This window comes from Haemorhous mexicanus, chromosome 3 (assembly GCF_027477595.1).
Source record: "Haemorhous mexicanus isolate bHaeMex1 chromosome 3, bHaeMex1.pri, whole genome shotgun sequence".
Taxonomy (NCBI): domain Eukaryota; kingdom Metazoa; phylum Chordata; class Aves; order Passeriformes; family Fringillidae; genus Haemorhous; species Haemorhous mexicanus.
In genome coordinates, this window is record NC_082343.1 from 81,669,019 (window position 1) to 81,690,453 (window position 21,435).

A 21,435-nucleotide genomic window follows, 5' to 3' on the forward strand; every position below is an offset into this window, starting at 1 on the left:
TGGTTAAATTTTACAGCCTTCTCAAAGAAGCTTGTACAGGAACTCCAAGTATTAGAAAATGAGATGCTCTCTTGCCCTTGTAATCACCCTTCATTGTAGAAAAAAGTAATCATACATTAACATTTATCTAATAACAATCAAAAAGTCTTTCTGTGCTTTCTTGCTCTTTAGCTGACAGTACACACTCGCTCTGAAATGGCAGCTGACCCTCTTTGTGTAATATACTGAACTCTGACACAAACAGCATTGGCAGACTAGCAAAAGCAAAAAGAAAGGAAAAGTTCAGTATAAGCAAAGAAATCTAGCAAATCTTAATTAAAAAGGCAGCATTTCTGTCAGCCCTATTTTCCACCTAAGTTAGTAAAAGAAGATTTTTCTCTGAATGGTGATAGGACAACACCATTCAGAGAAAAAATAACTTTCTTGAAAAAATCCCTGTGGAAAGGTCTAAGGTTTAATTTACTGCTCTTGCAGTAAATTAAATCAGACAAGGACTGTGTATCATTTGTGTTATCCCCTCTGTCTTCCTCACTGATATACTCCTACAACAGTAGCAATACTTGTAACAGTTTTGACCCGGACCAACTACTATTCTGCAAAATTTTGGAGTTAGCCTGTCCAAGGTCCCCTGGAAGAAGGAAGTTTTTCATTCATCCACACCCCTCCAAGGCATGAGAGCTCCATCAGGCCACTCCAGTGCATTCCCAAGTCAGGGAATGCTGAGCCTGCATCTGAACCAGCTAGGAGAACAGCACACAACTCCAAATGGGATTTCTCTGCACAAAGGCAAGGCCCAGCACAAGACATCAGCTAATGTGTGGCTTCTACAAAATCCTATTTCACACTGGTAGATTGATATGTTTGGCATCTCTCTGGTGGGTATTGGTCATTCAGCAGCACCTTTGGGGCCACTGTCATGGTCTAAATTTCCTAAAGAAACGTGTTTTAATTGGCATAAGTTTGTATTCCTCTGCTGATTAGGGAATGAGATACAGGATAAATAGTTTTGAAATAACTTTGTTCCTTTAAAAAAGGAATGAGTTGCTGAATCCAGTGCGACCAATGCTTTGGTTCATGTTACTTTCAAACCAGAGATGTCTTCAATTGCATAACATTTCTGAAAGGTACAGTTAATACCTCCTGCCACTGCAATCATTTAAATTAGCTACTTCCTCATAGATAAAAATCTTACCCACGTCAGTAACCACTTTTAAAAGGTACAGGTAATTAGTTTTTGGACTAACAATGCTTAGAAGAGACTTACAAGCTGTAACCCATTTTTAAATTAAATTTGGATTGTGGGGAGGAAATACAAGGGCATAACAACCAGGAAATATAACTAAACCCATCTGGTTTTACAATAACGTATCTTCAAATGATGTTTCGGTCCTGGCAGAAATTATATAAATGCTGTGATTTGACACACCAAGATTTTAAGTCTATGCACCACCAAACTAAAGCTAAACTTAATCCTTGCCTCTAGTAACTACTCCTAAAAAAAGAGTTAAAAAGCCCCGATTTGGCAATGGTTTGGAAACTTGGATAAGCCAAAGGCAGCAAGACATAACAAATCTAGTATCTAGACTAGATAGTTCCAGCATTATGTAAAAAGGTATTTGTAATTCTTTTCAGCCTGGACATTTCTTCGGCTGGCTCCCATGTGTGCATCAGTACCAGTGCAGTGAGGGGGGAAGAAGAAAGCATAGTTGAGGCCCCCATAACTTCTGCTGATAAATCTGAACTTACACCTGCCTGAAGAAAAGCTGGAAGAAGCTTTTGGTTTTTTCCCCTGTAAATCCCACCTGGATGAAATTATTTGTGGCAAAAAGGGACCAGACAGGACAAAGGCCTCAGGATAAAAGTGTGAGCCTCCCACACATCTCCACGGCTCATCTAAGGGCTCTGCCAGGGCTCCTGGAAGGCAGCCCCGGGCAAGCCTGGCATGGGAGCACAGCCCGCTGCCTGCCAGGTTATTTGGGGTGGCAGGCGCCCGGCACACACTGCTGGAGCCTCCTGCCCCTCACCCTGCCATGCCCCACCAAGCCACTGCCGGAGCTGGGGAGCCCTGGGCAAGGCCCTCCGTGGGGGAGCTGGAAGAGGGGCAGGCGGCGCCGTCCTGGCGGATTTAAGCCCTCCTGGCTTGCCCGAGGTTCTGGCTTCGGGACCGTGTGGGCTCTGGCCTCGTTGTACACAGAATCCCTGAGAATCAGGGAATCAATTAGGTTGGGAAAGACCTCTGGTGTCATCGAGCCTGACCTATGACCGAACACCACCAAGCGAACTACACCATGTCCCAAAGTGCCCCATCCAGTCTTTCCTTAAACATCTCCAGGGATGGTGACTCCACCACCTTCCTGGGCAGTCCATTCCAGCAACTAATTATCCCTTCTGTGAAGAAATTCCTCCTAATGTCCAACCTAAACACACTCCAATATGCACCTGGGTGCGGCGGCGCTTCCAGGGACACCTGCGGTGCCCACAGGGTGGGCGAAGGGGATGTCCCTGTGCACTGACCGCCTGCGCCCCGGGATAAGCCCCAAAGATGCGGCGCCACGGCCAGACGCTCCCAGAGGGGAACTGGTGGAGAGGGACACGAGACTGTGGCGGATCCTAAAGGTGGAGGCGTTCCGGGGACCCGGCAAGCCCCGTACCGGGAGCACCCGCCGCCCACACGCCGGGGACGCAGCGGTGCCGCACGGCGAGGAGAAGCTCCCGGGCGGCGGGAGGAGAGCGGGAGGGCGGGAAAGCAGGCGGGAAGAGCCCCTCCCCAGCGCGACCCCGTGGCCCCTCGTAGCCCCTTCCCCCCCTTCGCTCCGCGGTGGTGGCGTCCAGTGCCACAGCCCCCAGCAGGAAGGACAGTTCCACTCCCTCTGGCACGGGGGAGGCAGGGGGAGTCTGCGCGCGGGTCGCGTTTCCTCTTGGGAAAGCGGGTGGAAATTGTTCCCGTTCTCCGGCCATACCGCCCACTGGGAGCCGCGGGACCGGCCGGGCGCCCCGCACCGCCGGCCTTACCTTTCGGAGGCGACATGGTGCTCGCCGAAGGCTTCAGGACCGCCGGGCCGAGGCCGCCCGCCGTGCCCCGCCGCTCCTCCCATCGCACCATAGAGTGCGGCGCGGCCGCCCAGAGCGCCCCGCCGCCCGCGCCGAACCATCGAGTCGAGCTCCGTCCCGCCTGGATATCCTGGAGAGCATCCTGCTCCACCCGGCCGCATTTCGGAGCTGTTTCACTGGCAGCAAACATCCAGGAATCTCACACACGTATCTCTCATTGCCAGGAGCAAGCTCGTAGCCACCCACACGTTTCTGCTGCGAGAAAAACCGAGATGGAGGTTACAATTGTATTCCCCAGTATTTTACAGCACTGCAGTACCTTCTCCAGTGGAAAATAACAAAGTAGGATAAAATGAAATTTCACTAATTTACTTTTAAACAAAATGTATTTCTGGATTTTTGAAATACCAGTTTGTTGGTAAGAACTGTAATATAAAAGCCTCAAAGCAAATTATGACAATATAGAGAGATCACAGCAATAATCAAGCAATCACAGCAATAATAAAGAAGTGACAGGGTATTTTTCTCTGGAAAAAAATAAAGAGCTGCAGCTAGTAACTGCATTGATATTTTAATTAATAAATCTAATCATTGGTGCCCACTCAGAATTAAAAAACATGGAGGGGCAGCACATCTAGCTGCTACTGATTAGTTTATTTTCCCAACAGAGAAAATCACATAGTCAAAAACAATTTAGCAAAGCACTTTCTTAGTGCTCCCCTCACGCTCCTTCAGGTTTTTTTAATAATGCTTTGGGGATTCATCCCTGTTGTGTAACTTTCAAAAGTGAGGCCAAATACCTTGGACAACAAGAGAATGCTATCCTGCACAATGCCACAGAAAAATCACTCAGCAGCTTGAATCTTCATTGTCACAAGCTTGTGTAGCTACAAGCCAGGAAACCACACTGCATCACAATGCACACCAAAAAAAAAAAAAAAATTTAGAAACCTTAGCACGTCCTATGCAATCACAGCTGTGCACCTGGACATTGTGCAGATAGCAGCTTGAGGAAGTCTTTATTGTCATAAAAAAAAAATCTCTGTTTTAAAGTACCCCATTTCCATTTGCGAAGATGTTTCATCCTGAAGCTCAAATAATTTGGGTTTCACAAAAAGAAATACCATCTGCAGTTGTATTGATCAGACCTGGCAGATATTTCTTTGCCACAGTGACCTAAAGCTAAAAACTTCTTCTGTTATGCTTTAGTTTTTTAAACATAAGCAAAACAGAGCTTTCAAAAAGGCCCCCTGAAGTGAAGTTCCTATGGTTTGCAGTATGCTCACCAGGTACACTGTTTAGCCAAGAAATTATTAGAGACCTAAAATGCTGTCAGAACCACCCAAGACAGATGCCCTCTTCTGAAGCTCCCAGCCTTGGTCTACACTCATTGGGTTGGGTTAATGCCAGCACAAACAGATAGGCCCAAGGACCCAGACTGGTTTCATTTTGTTGGTTTTGCCTTCTTGACAATTCTGCTCTAAGGCTGGAGCTGTGACATTTGAGTGACTCTCCTGGGGTAAGTTTTTTCACTTAAAGACAATACTTCAACAAGCAATTGTTGCATTAAAACGTCAGTAAAATCCCAGAATGCTACATATTTAAATGTTGGAAGTGAAAGTCCTTGGGAACATCTTGATTCTAAACTGCAATTTAAAATCTGTGCTTCAGGCTTATCACTTCTGTCACTTAATGCCAGTCAGCAGTCCCAACAGATAAGATAAATGAAACAGACCAACTGTTCCTGGAATCAACAGACACAGCAAAATCTTTAGTGTCTAAATTCAGATATATTCAGGGATTTTTATATACACATTCAAGATGCAGCTTCAGGTTTCTCATTATCACTTAAGTTTCATCCAGTGGTCTTGTTAAGTCTACTGTGACCATATGAGTAGTGGGAGATGATCCTCCTCTGAGACCTTTCAAAAAAATCTGGGGTTTGGGTACATTGCTTGAGTTGTCACGCTTAGTCTGGGTGCCAGCATCTTTTGGCAGGTACACTTGGGTGAAGTTCTCTCTTCTCATGTGGCTGAGATCAGTCTGCATGGAATGAGTTAACATGCGGCGCAAGTTGGCCTAAAGACACAAAAAGGACCAGATTAAGCAAAATTTTGTTTGAATGTTTTAGCACCAGTATATATACAGGAATGTTTGTCTATTTTACATTAATGGGCTTCACAAACCTGGAACATGGCCACCTTACCCTCCTGACAATACACAACTGTGACTGTGATTTGGTAAATCCTGATCTAACAGGATGTCTGAACAGCACTTTAGGTCCCCCACACAATTTTAAATTACTCTCTTAATAATTCCATACCATTCATCATTGTCCTTCAAATTCTGTTAAATGCTTCATCTTTGTTTTGTTGGAATAAAATGTTTTCATGGCAAGTGCTTCCAGTCTTTGTCTGGTTTCTGCCAAATGTGATGAGGTTTAGAGATTGGTGTCACAAAGTATCAGATAAAACTGAAAAAATGCCTTCTTATACCACTTTGCTCACTAACCCCTTGTCAAGGGGTAAAAGGGCAATTTATGATTAATGCTGGTTATTCACAGAAATTGCCACAGATACAAGAACAAAACTACTTCTCACAAAGTGTTAATATTCCAAAGCCAGCACTTGAAACAAAAATATGTTCCTTATTCCACTGAGCCTTCTATGTCAGCAACAATGTAAACCACTGTAAATTATCATATAATGTTCTCCTCAAAATACACAAAATACAGTCTCATGCTGGAATTCAGACCCCTCCAAGTAAGTGAGGAAGTCCCTGGAGTCCAGTCCAGTCAGTGAAAACTGGAGTCAGTGGAAGCTGGAGAGTGATTCAGCTGACCAAATGTCCTCAATATTGTATCAGGGCAAGTTAAAATATTCTCCAGCCTCCACCACTGAGGTCTCTTTCTGCTGGAATGGAAGGTGAAGCACCTAAATGTAGGCACATTTTGGTACCTTAATCTACAACTGAATCTTATATGCAGAGTCATAAAGCAGAATACAGCAAAGAACAATAAGGAACTTACAGAGGAGATGGCATGGGAAGAAAGACAATATGTTAAGGTTTTGTTGGTTTGGTTTTTTTTTCTGAGGGTTTTAATGATGGAATGTATGCTATTACAAGGAACTATGCTTGCACAGAGAAACAAATGTGAGCTAAAAGTTTTACTTCTAACAGCATATAGGTTTTCTAACAAAGTAATAGCTTAATATTTCATACCACTACAAGTTTTTTGGCTTAGGATGAACAACATAAAAAACACCAAAGGCATGTGAGCTCATCCACTAACAAAACCCACAAATATCTCTGATGTTTTCCTGAAGTATCAAATTCATCAATGCACTGGTAAACTATTTCTGTTATTTTATCACTTTGTTATTAAATGTTTTATCACCTCCATATTACAAATTAGCTTAGTCAAAGCACTTTTGCATGCATCTGGGATTTTTTCTTTCAGCTCCACATCACTAATCTCACATTTGGACAGCTGAGCCTAAAACACTCTTAGTACTTTAAAGTACTTTCTCTAAATATTTCAAACTAATGAGCTATAAATTTGTTTGGGAATGGTCTTCATGACCAGATATTGGAAAATACCCACTTCTGCTTATGCTGAAGAGCCACTGACCACATCTTATGTTTATTTATATACTTTTGTCCTTTACAGAAGCAAAAGAGGCTTTTAGCTAGGCTTCTTGTAAACCTAATTGGCTTCTTTATATACCTCAATAACAACTATTTCTTAGAATCTTTTATGAGCTAGCAACACTGGGAAGACTCCTCAGTCCAAAATTTTGGTTTCCTTTCATAATGTTAGAGATTTCATGGCAAAAAGGAAAACAGAAAGGAAACAGGCTGCCCAGTAGACCACAGGCCTCCACAGTGCACCTGTTCACAGAAGAAAAAAAAAAACCCTTTAATATTGTATGTTCAGTTGATATTGTTAACTGCAATATTCCCTGTACTCACAAGCTGTTCATTTTGATTGAATTCTGAAAATCAGGTGCTATACCTTGACAACCACATGTGCTGGCAAACCCTAGAAAGAAGCTTCTGACATATTTACTGTTAATTTTAAGTTTTTATGTATGTTTGTATGTGGTCAGCCTTCTATGGACACACTGTGATTTCCAGTCCATCAGAAAATCCTGATAATATGACAAACATTTGCTCTGGCTTTTTTTCACAAATAAATTATACAGTAGTATCTTTAATCCATTAAATTGATTTGAATTTAGAACAACCTTAATATTCAATGCAATTCAATTCAAAACAATAAACTCTTATTACATAAAGATGGCAACTGAAAAACTTGAAATCAATAAATATAGCAGGGAAGCACTGCTCAAAAAAACAGGGAAAAATATGTAAGAAGTGAGAGAAGTCTAAAAATAAGGAGAGAGAATTTCTAGAAAAAAAAATGAACCAGTTGTAATGAAGTATATGTCTTTGAATAAAAGATTACATTTATGTTTCAAGGAACAAAAGTTAAGAATAATTTATTCTCAAATTTGTTATATACAACAATAAAAATCTGGTAATAAGAGTACAAACCAATTTTATAGCTTTTCTTCTCAGTTCCCATTCATTCCATTCATAGGATCTCACAATAGTTGGAGGCAAGATATGAGTATCAGTTTGAGTACCACTCTCACGTTTTAGGGGTGGTTTCATTGAACTTCTGCTTGCCTTTCTGGCCTGGATGAAAAGAAACAACCAAAGCCAAGCAAGGCATTGAGAAGAATACACAGAAATAGCATATGGCTATGGTACTTTTTAAAAGCAAATAGACACCTGCAAACCACAAGTGGATAAAGGTTTTAACATTCAACAATATTTTTGTTCCCCATGCCCCCCCTAAAAAGAAAACATTAAGTACCTGGTGGATTTAATTTCTGACAGAAAACCTTTGAGGCAGAGGCCACAGCAGAGTTGCAGGCCCCTGTCTACCTAGTGAGTGCTTAATTGTTGGATTTTAGAAAAAATGGGTCCCATCACAACCAGTATTTTATGATGCAGGCACCCCAGTTTGTCTTCATAAATGGACTAAAAATCACAAATCATAACTGGGAGAAGTGCACACATCTCTGCTATAGCTGGGATATAAACTGTGTTTCAAACTAAGGGCCAGTTCAAGACTACATTATTTCCACTGCTAAGGATCTAAAATTCACAAGTGGATCACAGAGAATGTTGTCTAAAAATCCAAATCAGGTCTTTTAGTTTCATAGAATAACACCATCACAGTCATTATTGGTGACTCTCCTTTTATTTTTTAATATGTTCCATAACTCCTGTCCCCAGATACCACTACACCCTCATCCAGCACTCATGCATGGACGGCTAAGCTAAAGCTCCAGTTAATGCAATACCTAACATATCTTCTGCTGCATTTAATTATTGGTCCTTTAAGCTACTTTTGCAAAAATGAGGAAAAGAAGCATCAGACACAAGACCTGCCCAGGCTATGGACTAGCAGCTTTTATCACTGCCAGAATGCTTTGGATTTACATATTCTATGAATAGGTAAGGTGAGAATGATACTAAGTAGAAACATTTCTTCAATACTCTGAAGACCTGGAAAAGATGGACCTTCAGACAGGCAGAGGATTTTACTTCTTTCCTAAGGACAGGTATCATCTGTTCTCTTTTTAAAAGGACAGACCAACCAGTGACCCAGCAGCTGTTTAGCAAGAGGCATGGCCAGTGTGTACCTGTGCCTGTGGAACAAGGTATTCAAACTGATGATGGAGCTCAAGCAGTTGAATTAGCTCTGCATATTTTTTTGCTTTTTCTATATTCAATTGGATGAACTTATCTGGATCTTCAGCAAAGATGTATGCAGTTTCTTTTGAACTGAAAACATAGTATTTCTCCTTGTGCTTCAAAATTCCAATAGCAGGATTTCCTAAAAATGACAAGAAAAACCAACCCAAAAAAAGCTCCACAAATTAAAATAGTGAACAGTATGATATCCAATACAAAAGACATTTGTAGTCAAGATTCTGTATTTTCCTCAAGTTAGTTTCACTTCCTTCATTTCTGAACTGAGTATAAACCCTTAAAAGCAAGCTTTTTTTTTTAAATATATAAAAATCTGTTTTGTTAGGTCAGTAAAACTGCTTTTGATCAGTTTACATCCACCATGCCTTAGGTGCATGTCTCAGAAAAACCACAGATAAAACACATATAGCAAAGGCATAAGAAATCAGTCTTTACCCTCAAATGTTTCCCCTAAAATCTTCAGCAAATATCTGACTGCAGATCAGTAGTGCATTTATACCAAAGGGCATAACACTGAGATGAACTGAAGAAGCAGATAAAGCAGCTGGGAAGCTGAACAACAAATTAACAGAGAAAATGAAGTGTCAATAAAGGCCAAATATCTTATACAGGAAAACACAAACTGATTTCAAGGACAGTGGCAGGTTGGGCTCCAGATGTCATTGCCCAGGAAAGACCAGAATCATCACAGATAGTGCCTTGAACATACTCAATCAAAAAAGGAATTATTAGTATGCAAACAGAGGAAGGGAAGAAAACCAATATTATAACAATCTGTAATAATATTTCTAATAATACATTTTCTTCCAACACAACAGAACAAGTAAAAGAGAGCTAGGGGTGATCAAAGGCTTGTGATACCTTTCATAGAAGGAGAGGTTAAAGAAGAAAGCCTCCTCAGCATTAAAAAGAAAAAAGAAATAATATGATAGGGGGTTATAAAATCATGAATTGTGTGCAATATAAAATTACAATTTAGTAATTTTCCTAACAGAAGGACTATCAAGTCTTTGTTGAAATTATCAAGCCAGAGCTTAAAACCATCTCAAAAAGAGGTACCTTTTCATAGCATGTATAATTATAATTGTGGGGCTCTTGAGAATATGAACATCCCATGACAAACTCTAGATGGATTCCAAAATCAATTAGATGAATGAAAAACCTCTTTGAAGGATTATTCAACAGAAGGTTACAGACTAAACATTAATCAGAGGAAATCCCATAACCACCAACTGCTAGAACAAGAAAGGATATAATTAAGGAAAGATCACTCTGACTTGAATTCTCATAATTTTAAAGCGTTCATGACTGTCCACGTGCAGTAATCAGATACAGGGATAGAGAGACCTTCAATCCAATTAAGGACAGCTATTCTCATGTGCAATACTAAGTAAGTGTAAGTAAATAACATTGCCATAAAAATATCTCTTCTTTAATACTGACAAGTAAATTACCATATTTTCCTCCCAAACTCCCACACATTTAAAAAAAATTCTATATGGACAGGTTCTAGAAAGGATAGGGAGATGGAAAACATGAACTAGGATAGCTGAAATAAGGCTAACTTTCAAGACAAATGAGCCTAGAGAGACCAAAATTCCTACTAATTAATTCCAATTAATTCCTGATTAATTGACTTAATCAAGTGCACTTTTGCATTCTTTTCAGGAAAGATTTTTAGTATTTTGTCATGACTATTTAAAAATACATATGAGGTAGGCATGAATGGCTATGTTTGCTACATATGGATGCACAAAATAGAAAGAATGGCCATTTCCCTAAGCCTGAATTACAGCACATTAACAACAGAAACCAAACCTGTATTCAGCTGCAGTGTAAGTTATACAGGCACACAGAGCAGGAAGAAACATTCATCCATCCCATCTTGTTTCTGCCCCTGCTTCCTCCTCAAGCCATCCTGCCTTCTACTAAGGGCAGTTTATTTGTGTATTTTAAAAAAGATACTTTAAAGGGAAATAAGTTATCTGGGGTGAAAATTGCAAATGTGGAAAAACGGTATTCCAGCTTTGACATAAGAGGATGCATTCAGAATGCCTTTACATCCTAATCCTTGTATAAATATATAGTATGGAAAATATCTAACTACAAAGCATACCTGGTAGTGTGATACCTTTCACACCAATTGAATATGCACAGAAACCATGGTACTGGATCAGCAACTGATCAAAATTATCAGTAGTCTCTGGAAAAAGCCATTCTTGGTTTGTGAAATCAGAAACATTCACTCTGGTTCCTAAGAAAAGATAAAGCAAAGGAAGGACTTCAATATTAAAACATCAGATGTCTAAAAGCTAATGATATTACAGGATGACCAGATTACTCTGATTTTCACAGGATGACCTGCAGTGCCCAGATCCCAAAAACCAAAGTTTAGTCCTGCCTTGAAAGAGAACCTACTAAAAATCAGTCCTGCGAGAACCTTCTTTAGTAGCATTAGTTTTCTTTGAAAACATGGGACAACAACAGGAAGATAATATTTTATTCTTTGATTTTGTTTTCACCCACACATGCATTACAAACTCCCTGGCATAAAACTTGGTTCCTGGGGATACCATTTTGCAAACAATCCCTTCTGGTAACCGAAGCCCTGTTAAATTATTTTGTTTATACCCTACCCCTCAATTTCCAAAGTTCTGAAAGGTATAAAAAGACATGAATACACTTAATTTTTTTAAAAATTATAAATATTCTCCAAATTTAATTATAAATATTCTCTTTCTGCCATTTTTGTAAACCATACTTGTATGCAGAAGCTGTATTTTAATTTTATATGTAAGAAGAGAATCACAAGCTACACTACATGAAAATGTAAATCTACACCCTACAAGGCTTATTTTAATTTACTGTGAACATTCTGAGTATTAAAAAATCAATAAATAGCACCTTCTGTAAAGCACCTATTGTAAAGAAAATTCAAACTACAAAATCTTGGAAAATTAAGGAAAACCAAAAAGTTTCAACTTTCCATACCCATGGTTTCTTTTATTCTTTCCGCATCACTTTTCACAGTCACTCCTTCCAGAAGAGATGCTAGCATTTCCTCTGGAAAAAGCTCTGATTGGATTTCCAAGAATTGTTGCAGATTGTCAGCCATATTTGTGAGGAAGCTTAGGAGTAGCATTTCATCCTGAAACCCGGTCCAAAGCTTAGAAAGTTCCATAAACAGAGGCTAGAACATAAAGAAAATTATCTGAAATGCAGATTTGTTTTATGTCTACGGCGTAACCCAAGCACTGTTCACAACAATCTCAGCTATGAACAAAGCAGGGCTGATCTCCAAGGCCTTCAGCAACCAGAAATCCCAGGGGAACTCAGGGACATTGTAAGAGAAGCTTCCATCACATATGCCTAAAGCAAGTATATCCAGCATGTCAACCCAAAGGCAAGAGTTGTATTTTTCTCTATTTTACTTCAGAGCCTTTCTCAAATAAATGTACTGTGTGACCATGCTTTGAATTTAGCACTTCACTGACAATACGGTTTTATAACTGAAAATATGGTGTACAGGAGTAAGGACCAGAAGGAACACACCTTAATTAATTACCAAAGTAGGTAAAACCACACCTATATATAAACTATCAGGTTTTGTTATTTTTTCTGCCCTGCTTCCAGAGTGAGTTGGTACCACAGTCCCCAGGCCATCATGTGTGCCAAATGGAAGGCGGGCAGGCCTCTTCAGAGTGGTCCAGGGTTCAGGGCAAAACTGGAGGCTGCCCTTCCCAGCACGGACATGCTATTGGCATTCAGGTATAGGCACATAAAGAAGCAGCCTATAAGCTTTAAGTTTAAATGCTGTTTTCAATGAGAGTGATATAAATGTGCCCTGTTAAATCTAAACAAACAGTATTTACAGGAAGAGACTCAACCAATCTGAAATGCACACTTAACCACACATTTTATGCATGTTAACAACATTATCATAAGAGCAGCCAGCAAAGCCAGCTCTGAAATTCATCAGCATTGCTAATGCTGTGGAAATGTTATGGTTACAAAAATGGAAGAAACTAAAGGAAGATCAAAAACATTCTTAATAGAATAAACAAAGAATATTAATGAAATGTACTATTTTTCCTAAAACAAATGTTTGCTACAAATATAGGCTTTATCTTATGCTTTTTAAAAGACAGAATGCCCTGCTTCTCTACCTTTGTAGAGGATCCAGCTTGTCAGCAATAAGCCAAAGACAAGAAAAGTTATTTAAATGGTGTGTTAATAGAAAAGTCTCTACCTGAAAAGGATCTGAAGTCAAAAGGCATTATATATTCTGCCTCCAGCACAGAAGACAAAACAACTAACCAACCAGAAGAGAAAAAAAAAAAAAAATCCAGGAAGGCAGCAAACAATAGACAGCCTTTAGGGAAAAGGGTAAGGTATATCAGTCACTCAAGCGCCACAAAGATACAGAAGAGGAAAAACTGCTTTGAGTAGCTGGACAAAAGGGGAAAATGTTCTCCAAACAAGAACATCTGATTTATAAAATCAAAAGCTACATAAATTGAAGCTCAGATCACTCAGTTATAAGTGCTGTTCCCATGAGTTTCCAGCTTGGATGCTCTTATGGGAAGTGTAAAAAATACTCTGAGTAGGTGGGGGTCATGATTTTCCTCTTCCTCCACAGCAGGCTTTATTTTCCTTTCTAATAATTAGCTTAGAATATTGAAAAATAACCTAAAACATGTATGAAACTGCATGCTGGTGCAGCAGCTAACGACAAGGAATTGGAATGATAATCAAATCACACAAAATAACAAGCTCTTACAAGAAAAGCAAAATAAATTAAGCTGGTTTCTACCATATTTCTCTCCTGTTTCCTTCATAACATGCCAGCATAACAATCCCAGGTTTTCACAGGCTCATTAAGCAGCCTCCCTCATAATACCTGTAGTTCACAGCACTCATTCCCTTTCCCCCTAATACCTCCTTCCCATGTCCTGTAGCTACGAAGGGTGCAACAGTACAGAATATCAATCCTTCAGTGGCTGCTCACTGGCCAGAGAGCACACAGACCCCATTACAGACCTGATCTTGGTAAGGCTCTAATTGTGTGTCTCTAGTTGCTCTTTTTTTTCCCCATAAAACTTGCAGAAAATGACATATTTTGAGATCTTTGGACTCTGTCAAATGTGACTGAAACTTGCCAACAGGTTCAGAAGCTATTGGGAGGGGAAAAGAGGCTGACACCCCCATCACAGAAAGCCAGTTTCTTCAGAAAAATTATATCAATGACTCATACTGTAATTACAGGGATTGCTATATGAGGGAACTTTAAAAGAATCATACTCTGTTGTGCTGTTTTCTGCAATCATTATGCTCTTACAGTTTCTGCAAGGAATGGGAAAGAATATATACACACACAAAAAAGGAAATCTACAAATAATGACAACTCAAGACACTTAAAGTAAAATGCCATTTAATTCCTTTGCTCCCTTTTTGTACCTTACCTTTTTCTTACCTTAAGAGCAAGTCTCTTAGATGCCCCTTCAAAAATCACAGATGTTGTTGTACTAGGGAGAAGATCTGCAGCCTCTTGCTAAACATAAACTATTTAAAAACACACTAGCAAAGTATCTTACTTAATTAATGTTTTCTGCTGAATAAGTAACGGGTTTTCTATTCATGATACTTACAAAAACTTCTCCAGACTCTATGGAAGTCTTATCCTGCACTGTATTTTTCAATACCATCATTGCTGCTTCAAACTGAACATCCAACGATTCAACTTCTTGAGCACTTGTAATTGCATTAGACTGGAAAGACAATATCAGGTAAGATGTATCACACTCCAAAAATCAAGTATTTAGTAATAAGTATTTACCTGGGCCTCTTCAATCAACTATTTTCAGAACAATTGTTTTAGGGAACAAAATGTACTCTAGCTATCCACAAAATACATTTGTCCTTAAATGTTCAGATGTTCAGGCACTTCAGTCACACATAAACTACCAATTTTTATAGAAAATCCTCTGGATTTTCCCAATGAAGAGAACAAAAAGAAAAAAAACCTTTTTTTCGATGCCTTGTACAGGAAAGACTAATAAAAAACTGCAGTTTCTCAACAGACAAATGAAAAGCTCTTCATTAACAAAACAAGAATTTAAATTGTATTCTTCAAAGACTTGATGACTCTATATATTTTGGAGGTGTCTGCAGACTAAAACTGAGATGATTTATGGATTGATCAAGGAGTTTTTTTCTCTCATGCCTTTTGAGGCAGAGAATCAGTATGCAACTGTTTAATGGTGCACTTGGCAGTGCCAGGCTAATAGTTGGACTCAATTATTTTAAAGATATTTTCAAACCTAAACAATTTATGGTTCTTTATCTAAAGATATATTTTATTTCATTTCATTTATTTCTGAATATTTTTTCTTATATTTCTGTCCTGTGCAAGTAGGTAACTCGAAGACATTCCACCTGCAATAAAAGTCCACAGGACAGCACATCTCACCTGAAGGATGCAAAGGAAGGCTTCATACTGTCTCACATTGAATAGTGCTTCTTTTAATTTAAGAAATCTAAGCCGGGAGAACCTTTGGGGCTCTTCCTGCATGGCTTCCAGCAGGGCCGTGTAGCGGTGGGCCAGCAGCTGGCAGGAGTTCAGACGCTCATCGAGAGTCCGTGTAGCCGACGGAATGGCTTCGCTCAGGATGCCTGGCACTATTCACACGGAATAAATATGAAATATGTATAAAAAGAATTAATGAAATCATTATCACATGGTTAAAGTGCAATATTTGAGCATAACGGTCTTCCAACTAAATTTTGATTTCTACATTTTGTTCTTATATTCATGCATTCCAAATACTTGCAAACCAGATTAAATCACCCTATCTCACTAGTCAGGTTGTTGCAAATATTTAGAATTACAGGTGTGGAAACACCACAGTCACATCAAGGAATGTGAAAAAACTTGCTTTATAGTAGATGCAACTCTGTTGCTACAAGTGACATGGGTTTCCTGAGAGAATCTGCACAATTTTCAATTCTGTTTCCTAATTTGTAAAATACCAATAACAATAACATGCCTCCCAGAGATGGGAAATAATTGGAGCAGCTCCAGTGAAGAAGTCCAGGAAGAATGAATTGGGAATACCCAGCTCAAATGCAGTTGTTTACTTACAGTCATCAATGCAGCTTCCTCCTCTCTGGCACTGTTTGTTGTACAAACGAATTCCTGTCACTAGCATGGCAAGATCTTTCAGCTGTTGTTCTTTGTCCCTCTTATTGAGTGAGATGAAAGTAATCATCTCTGTCTGGGGGAACACACTCTGCAAGGCAGCTGTAAGCATTACAAAGAGGGAGAAAACCCTCAATATGAGGGAACAGAAAAGAAAATCATCTCATAAGCAAAAATAGCCTCTCCTGAACAAATGCAAAAAGTAGGAAATCTACGGGAAATTTACACTTCAAGGCAGAGCAGTGACAGCTTGGATAGTAAGCATTCATCACAGTTTACCACGTTTGTATCTAAATATCAGTGAAGAGAAAGTGAAATTTTATTTTCTCAAGAAGAAAAGCTCAATTTCACAGTTGGGAGTTTACCGACCTGTTACCTCCCTGACAGCCTCAATATCTGTTGGGGATCCCAGGCCAGATCTCAGCAGCACATAGGTAACAATCTTTTGATACACATTCTCCATTTCTTCTTGCACATGTGGACCACTCTCAGTGATGGCTCTAACTACAGGAGCCAGTTTTCCTTCCAGAACACGCTCCTGCTCACTCAGTAATTCATCTAGGAAAGAAGGACACTTAAAAAGTGCCATCTAAATCCTTTGAAATTTGGCTTATATAGAGGGTGTAATTCATTTCCTCAGTCAGAGCACCAACTTAAGGTTTCTGAAGTGCAGGTACGTGAAAGAGATGTTCATAGTACCACACCATTAGAATTAAAACCAGCAGAGTTAAACATGATTGGGATGTTAATTAGCATGATTAACATCAGTCAGTAGAGTCCTGAGAACCGTTCAGGCCAAACTAGACAGCAAGTCTCTGGCTCTCTGGACTCCTCCTTCTGTAGGAGGACCTGACTTACACACACACATATTTCAAAGACACCTGAAGTTACATGATTAAGTCTGAATACTACTCAGGATCTCAAAAACTTGCTGGAGTTACTGAGCTTATAGAGTTCAGAAGATTTAGGAGCAGCTCCCCGTGTTGCTAATTTCTGGTTTTAATCCATGCTAACAGGAAAACATTTTCATTATCTCTATCTTACAAAAAAATGCTTTTTTCACATCTATTCTTGTTCTGTGTCTTCTGTTTTCCAGGCAGCCTCCACTGTCCCTTTGAGATCAGGAATTACATTTACAGCAGAGGCATTTTCCCTATCTCATTTTATTTTCACATTCTCATTCTCAGACCATCTGAAATTACTACTGATGAGACAAAAACATACTCAGCTAAAGCTGTAACTGATTGTTCAAGATTACTCAAATCTCTCAGTTAGGGATATTGATAAAATACTGAGTTCTGTGTGCCTTCAGACACACAGGTGCAGGTGCAACCTTTTCTTGAAGAAGGCAGCTAACCACTGAACCTGAAAATGGAACTGTCCTCAAGCAACCTAATACATTATGTTCAGTAAATCTCTCAGACAGCATGAGAAGAGTGTACTCTCAAACCTAATGTACACTTTTCCCTACTATATCCATACTGAAACATCAGACTCCTGTACAGTAAATTTTTCCTGGGATTTTTATTTTGTTTACTGCCAGGATTCATTTAACAGTAGTTGCTATTCTTAAATTATAAACTCAGCATCAACTTCTATGAAAACATATTTGAAATTACCTCGGTTTGCATAGTTCATATCAAAGTTAACTTGCATCTTAATTGTGCTTAGGGATGGGTTTGATGTATCAAGCAGTCTGGTAACACAGAACTAAAAAGAAAGTCAGAGAAGTGAGTTCTTTATCATCTCTGGGGAAACATCTGAACTGACAGTGATCTACTAAAAGTTTCACAACAGCTGTAGAGCCCCCTCACTACCATTTTCTCCATATAAAGCTTTTTTCTAAGACCTTTATATATGGAAACATAGTCCAGTCTTTAGCTACAGAGCCATAAGAATAAAGCAGCACTAAAATTTTGAAAGTGTTCATGGAATTTTAGTTACAGGAACAGGTAGCAAATAATGCTATAGTCTTAGATAAGTAGTGACTCTCAACATTATGTCAGAATTACCTGGATAATATCCTGCATATCATTTTCTGTAAGGGTTCGATCCATATTAAAATCATTTCTTGGATCTAAAACAACAGCTTTCACCTAGAGATTGCCAAAAGAAAGATACTAATATACATCAGAAAATATCATCTTTGCAACTCACTTTTTATTTTCTGAAAGATCTCAGATGCATTCAGTATTTCTTTACTATTTTTTTATCCATTTCAGTCTTTGATAATGAAAGAAAATTACTTCGTTTCACATCTCGCCAGTTTCAATCTCACTTCTCAGGCACAAATGAAAAAAAAAATTGTGATACAAATATTTAAATACAGCTCCTTTCAAATTTACTTGGAAAAATATTTTCCTAAGTAACTTTTTTTGAAAATCCATCATGGTTGTTTATAAACTTCTAAGTTGGTGTTATATGCATCAATATAAACATTTACCATTTGAATATAAAAACCTATAGTGTTCTACATGCAGGAAAATAAGTGCATGTTTGCAATTGGTGTCCATGCTAGGTGTCTCGCCAGCCACTTGTACAAATTTTTTACTCATTAAAATTTTCCTGCTTAATTGATTAATACTGCTTTCGAGCCCAGTCTTTTCTCTAAAGCTGCAATGTCACCTTTAGGGGGAAAAATAGCATATTAACAGTACTGCTGTGAAGCATTTACATTTATATACAAGTTTATCAAGAGATGATCATCAATAAAAAGGGAATACAGCCCATTTTTCTTCAGATACAGCTTTGCAGGTGCATTCAGATTATATTCTGCAGTAATGCTGTGTCTCCTAAGAGATGCCAAAATGTAAAATGCTTTTAGGATACTTACAGTTGTCTACCAAGGACAATACTGAGACTGATTCCATTAAATTTTCACTTTAAATGAGATCAAAGCCCATTCCTTCAAATATTCAGCCCATTTATACTACCTGGCCCTGTCTGAGCAGAGAAACAAAATTATCCATTACAAGAGAGGGAGGAGGTGAACATGGAAGAATAAATATAGCTGCTGCATTAAACATTCACCTATGCATCACAGGTTCATTTATGAGAGTGTGAAGAAACGTTATTAAAACTTGGTAAAACTTCTCTTTTTTACCTCTGAAAGAAAACAATGTTTTATCTGCCTGCAGAAGAAAGCTCTGAGTTGGAGTTCGGAGAGTTTGCAGAACTCAGGACCTGCAGCCTTCTTGGAGCATTATATTCACATAAGATTTCAGGGGAATAAAATATTTTTTCATGTTTTTAGGACCCTATGTCGCTGAGTGCCCCTTTAAAATACCTCACTGCAGGCAATTGGAAACCAAGATATTTCCAAGCCCAGGTCACCCCTGACAGCCTCAGCTGCCGCCAGCCCCTGAACGCTTCCTTTCGCGCTTACCATGAAGGCCACCAAGGTTTCCGAGAGGCTTTGTCCCTGGGCAGCGCACTCCAGGCCCACTTGGCGAATTATTCTCTTGAGGACACTTTGGGTCAGCTCGCCCTCGCCGGACATGCTGGCCAAGCACGCAGGCCTTAACCGGCTAATATTCACTTCAGCGAGGCTCCCTCCCGGCCCGAGGCCGCCGCTTGCTGAGCAGCTGTCCCGACGCCAAAGCTCCCCAGTGCCGCTGTCCCCGCGTCCGGCCGCTGGCGACGGGCGGGAGCGGCCGCGGCCGAGCGCCAGCCCCGGGCGTTGCCATGGGGACCCGGCCCGGCCCGGCCTGCCGGGAGAGCGGCGAGGGCAGGCGGGGATGTGAATTTACACACGGAGCATAGGGAGACAGTGTTTGTGCGGGATAGATAGGGCAGTGTGCGTGCAAAACTTACACGCCTGCATGTACTCCGAAGACGCGGCTGTGGAGGCACAAGAGTGGAGGTGTGAGTGTCTCAGCACGCACACAAACTGTGTCTGTGGACGTCTGCAGCTATGGCTGTATGCAGGTGTGTGTAAATATACATACATACCCTATATGTACCTTAGTATCACAGAATCACAGAATTGTTAGGGTTGGAAGGAACCGATAGAAACTACCCAGTCTAACCCCCCTGCCAAGGCAGGGTCACCTAGAGCAGGTTACTCAGGAGCGTGTACGGGTGGGTTTGGAAGGTCTCCAGAGGGAGATCCATGATCTCTCTGGGCAGCCTGTTCCAGGGCCCTGCCACCCTCAGTGTAAAGAAGTTCTTCCTCATGTTGAGGTAGAACTTCTTGTGCTTTAGATTACGGCCACTGCTCCTCACCCTCTCACTGGGCGCCTCCAAAAAGTGTCTGGCACCATCCTCTTGGCACCCATCTTTGAGATATTTATGTGCATTAACAAAATCCCGTCTCAGTCTTTTCAAGACTAAAGAGACCCACCTCCTGCAGTCTCTACTTATGAGAGAGATGTTCCAGACCCCAAATTGTTTTTATGGCCCTCCTCTAGACCCATATATACTCATACATCCAGTATATATCCCCCTGTGGCAGCGGGGGTCAGAACTAGGTGATCTTTAAAGGGCCCTTCCAACCCAAACCATTCTATGAATGGTCTGCTGGAGGGGGGCAGAGTGGGAAAAAGAAAACCTTCATGCCAAGCAAGCACATGGCCAAAACACCTGTGTGTTAACAACACACCACAAATCCAAAGCACAGCATCACAGGGAATGCTGATAAGCAAGCTAACTCCATCGCAGCCAGACCCGGTACAGATAAATGTATTTACACACCTGTAAATGCATACAATACATAGATAAATTCATACATAGATGTATAAACAAAATGTGTGTATGGTACACAGCAAGTGGTGTAGGCAGAGGCAGCACAGACGAGGCAACTTTGCAACACAAGCAAGAGAGCCATCTTTGCCTTCAGGTCTCATGATTGCTGCTGGAGGTGGCAGCTCCTCTGGGTGTAGTGCCTGCAAGTACTACAGGTCACAGCCTGCAAGTAGCAGCCCAGTGAGCCCCAAGCTCTTGCACACACCAGTGGGCACACCACTGGATGAATGCACTGCCTTGCTGTAAGTGGTTCAGTTAGTCAATATGCAATTAATTCTAGCTTTTCTGTGTCAGATAGAGGAAAGAGTAATAGCATACTAATTAAATTTAAATGCCATGTCCCTGAAAGGCAATCAAATAAGCTCAAAAGGCACAGGGAATGTAGGGATAACAGATGAAAAGCTACACCAGTTTTCCACTGATTTAATTTTTTTCCCTTTGATTTACGCTGTCAGACAGAGGGAACTCCACTGAGAATCATGATGAGATCAAGATGATAATTTTTTTCCACTGTGACCTCAGACAATTCACTCTTATCAGTATAATTAAGATGATACTATGCTACCTGGCAAGTAGCTGCAGGGTTACATCCATGTTATCAGTGTGTGTACAAAGGTACAGTGCAAGGAGTGCCAGCATCACCCATGGGAAATGCT

At 40.2% G+C, this 21,435-nt stretch overlaps 2 protein-coding genes across 6 annotated transcripts in view; both read right to left on the reverse strand.

Annotated features, from left to right (window-relative positions):
* The window catches only part of SLC35A1 (solute carrier family 35 member A1), a 16,543-nt gene extending 13,299 nt beyond the window's left edge, over positions 1–3,244 (reverse strand). Inside the window, exon 1 of one of the 2 annotated variants that reach the window (XM_059842494.1) lies at positions 3,013–3,244. In XM_059842494.1, coding sequence (XP_059698477.1) covers positions 3,013–3,212 — 200 coding nt within the window. In that variant the 5' untranslated portion in view covers positions 3,213–3,244. The remainder of the gene's footprint in view (positions 1–3,012) is intronic. The other variant, XM_059842493.1, reaches the window with a different exon arrangement.
* CFAP206 (cilia and flagella associated protein 206) lies at positions 3,179–19,678 on the reverse strand. Of its 4 annotated transcripts, XM_059842486.1 has the most exons (13): positions 19,422–19,678; positions 18,049–18,132; positions 17,656–17,746; positions 16,406–16,594; positions 15,980–16,138; positions 15,308–15,516; positions 14,487–14,606; positions 11,830–12,028; positions 10,955–11,092; positions 8,769–8,962; positions 7,609–7,752; positions 4,864–5,130; positions 3,179–3,306 (listed from the first exon to the last, which is right to left on the reverse strand). In XM_059842486.1, exons 1-12 carry the CDS (start codon positions 19,533–19,535, stop codon positions 4,900–4,902), a joined length of 1,872 nt encoding a protein of 623 aa, XP_059698469.1. In that variant the 5' UTR covers positions 19,536–19,678; the 3' UTR covers positions 3,179–3,306; positions 4,864–4,899. The 4 variants fall into 4 exon arrangements, with proteins under 4 accessions (XP_059698469.1, XP_059698468.1, XP_059698471.1 ...); XM_059842485.1 differs by lacking the exon at positions 3,179–3,306 and having other exon boundaries at positions 4,822–5,130; XM_059842488.1 differs by lacking the exons at positions 3,179–3,306; positions 18,049–18,132 and adding an exon at positions 18,194–18,313 and having other exon boundaries at positions 4,822–5,130.
* Between the last annotated feature and the right edge of the window lie 1,757 nt (positions 19,679–21,435).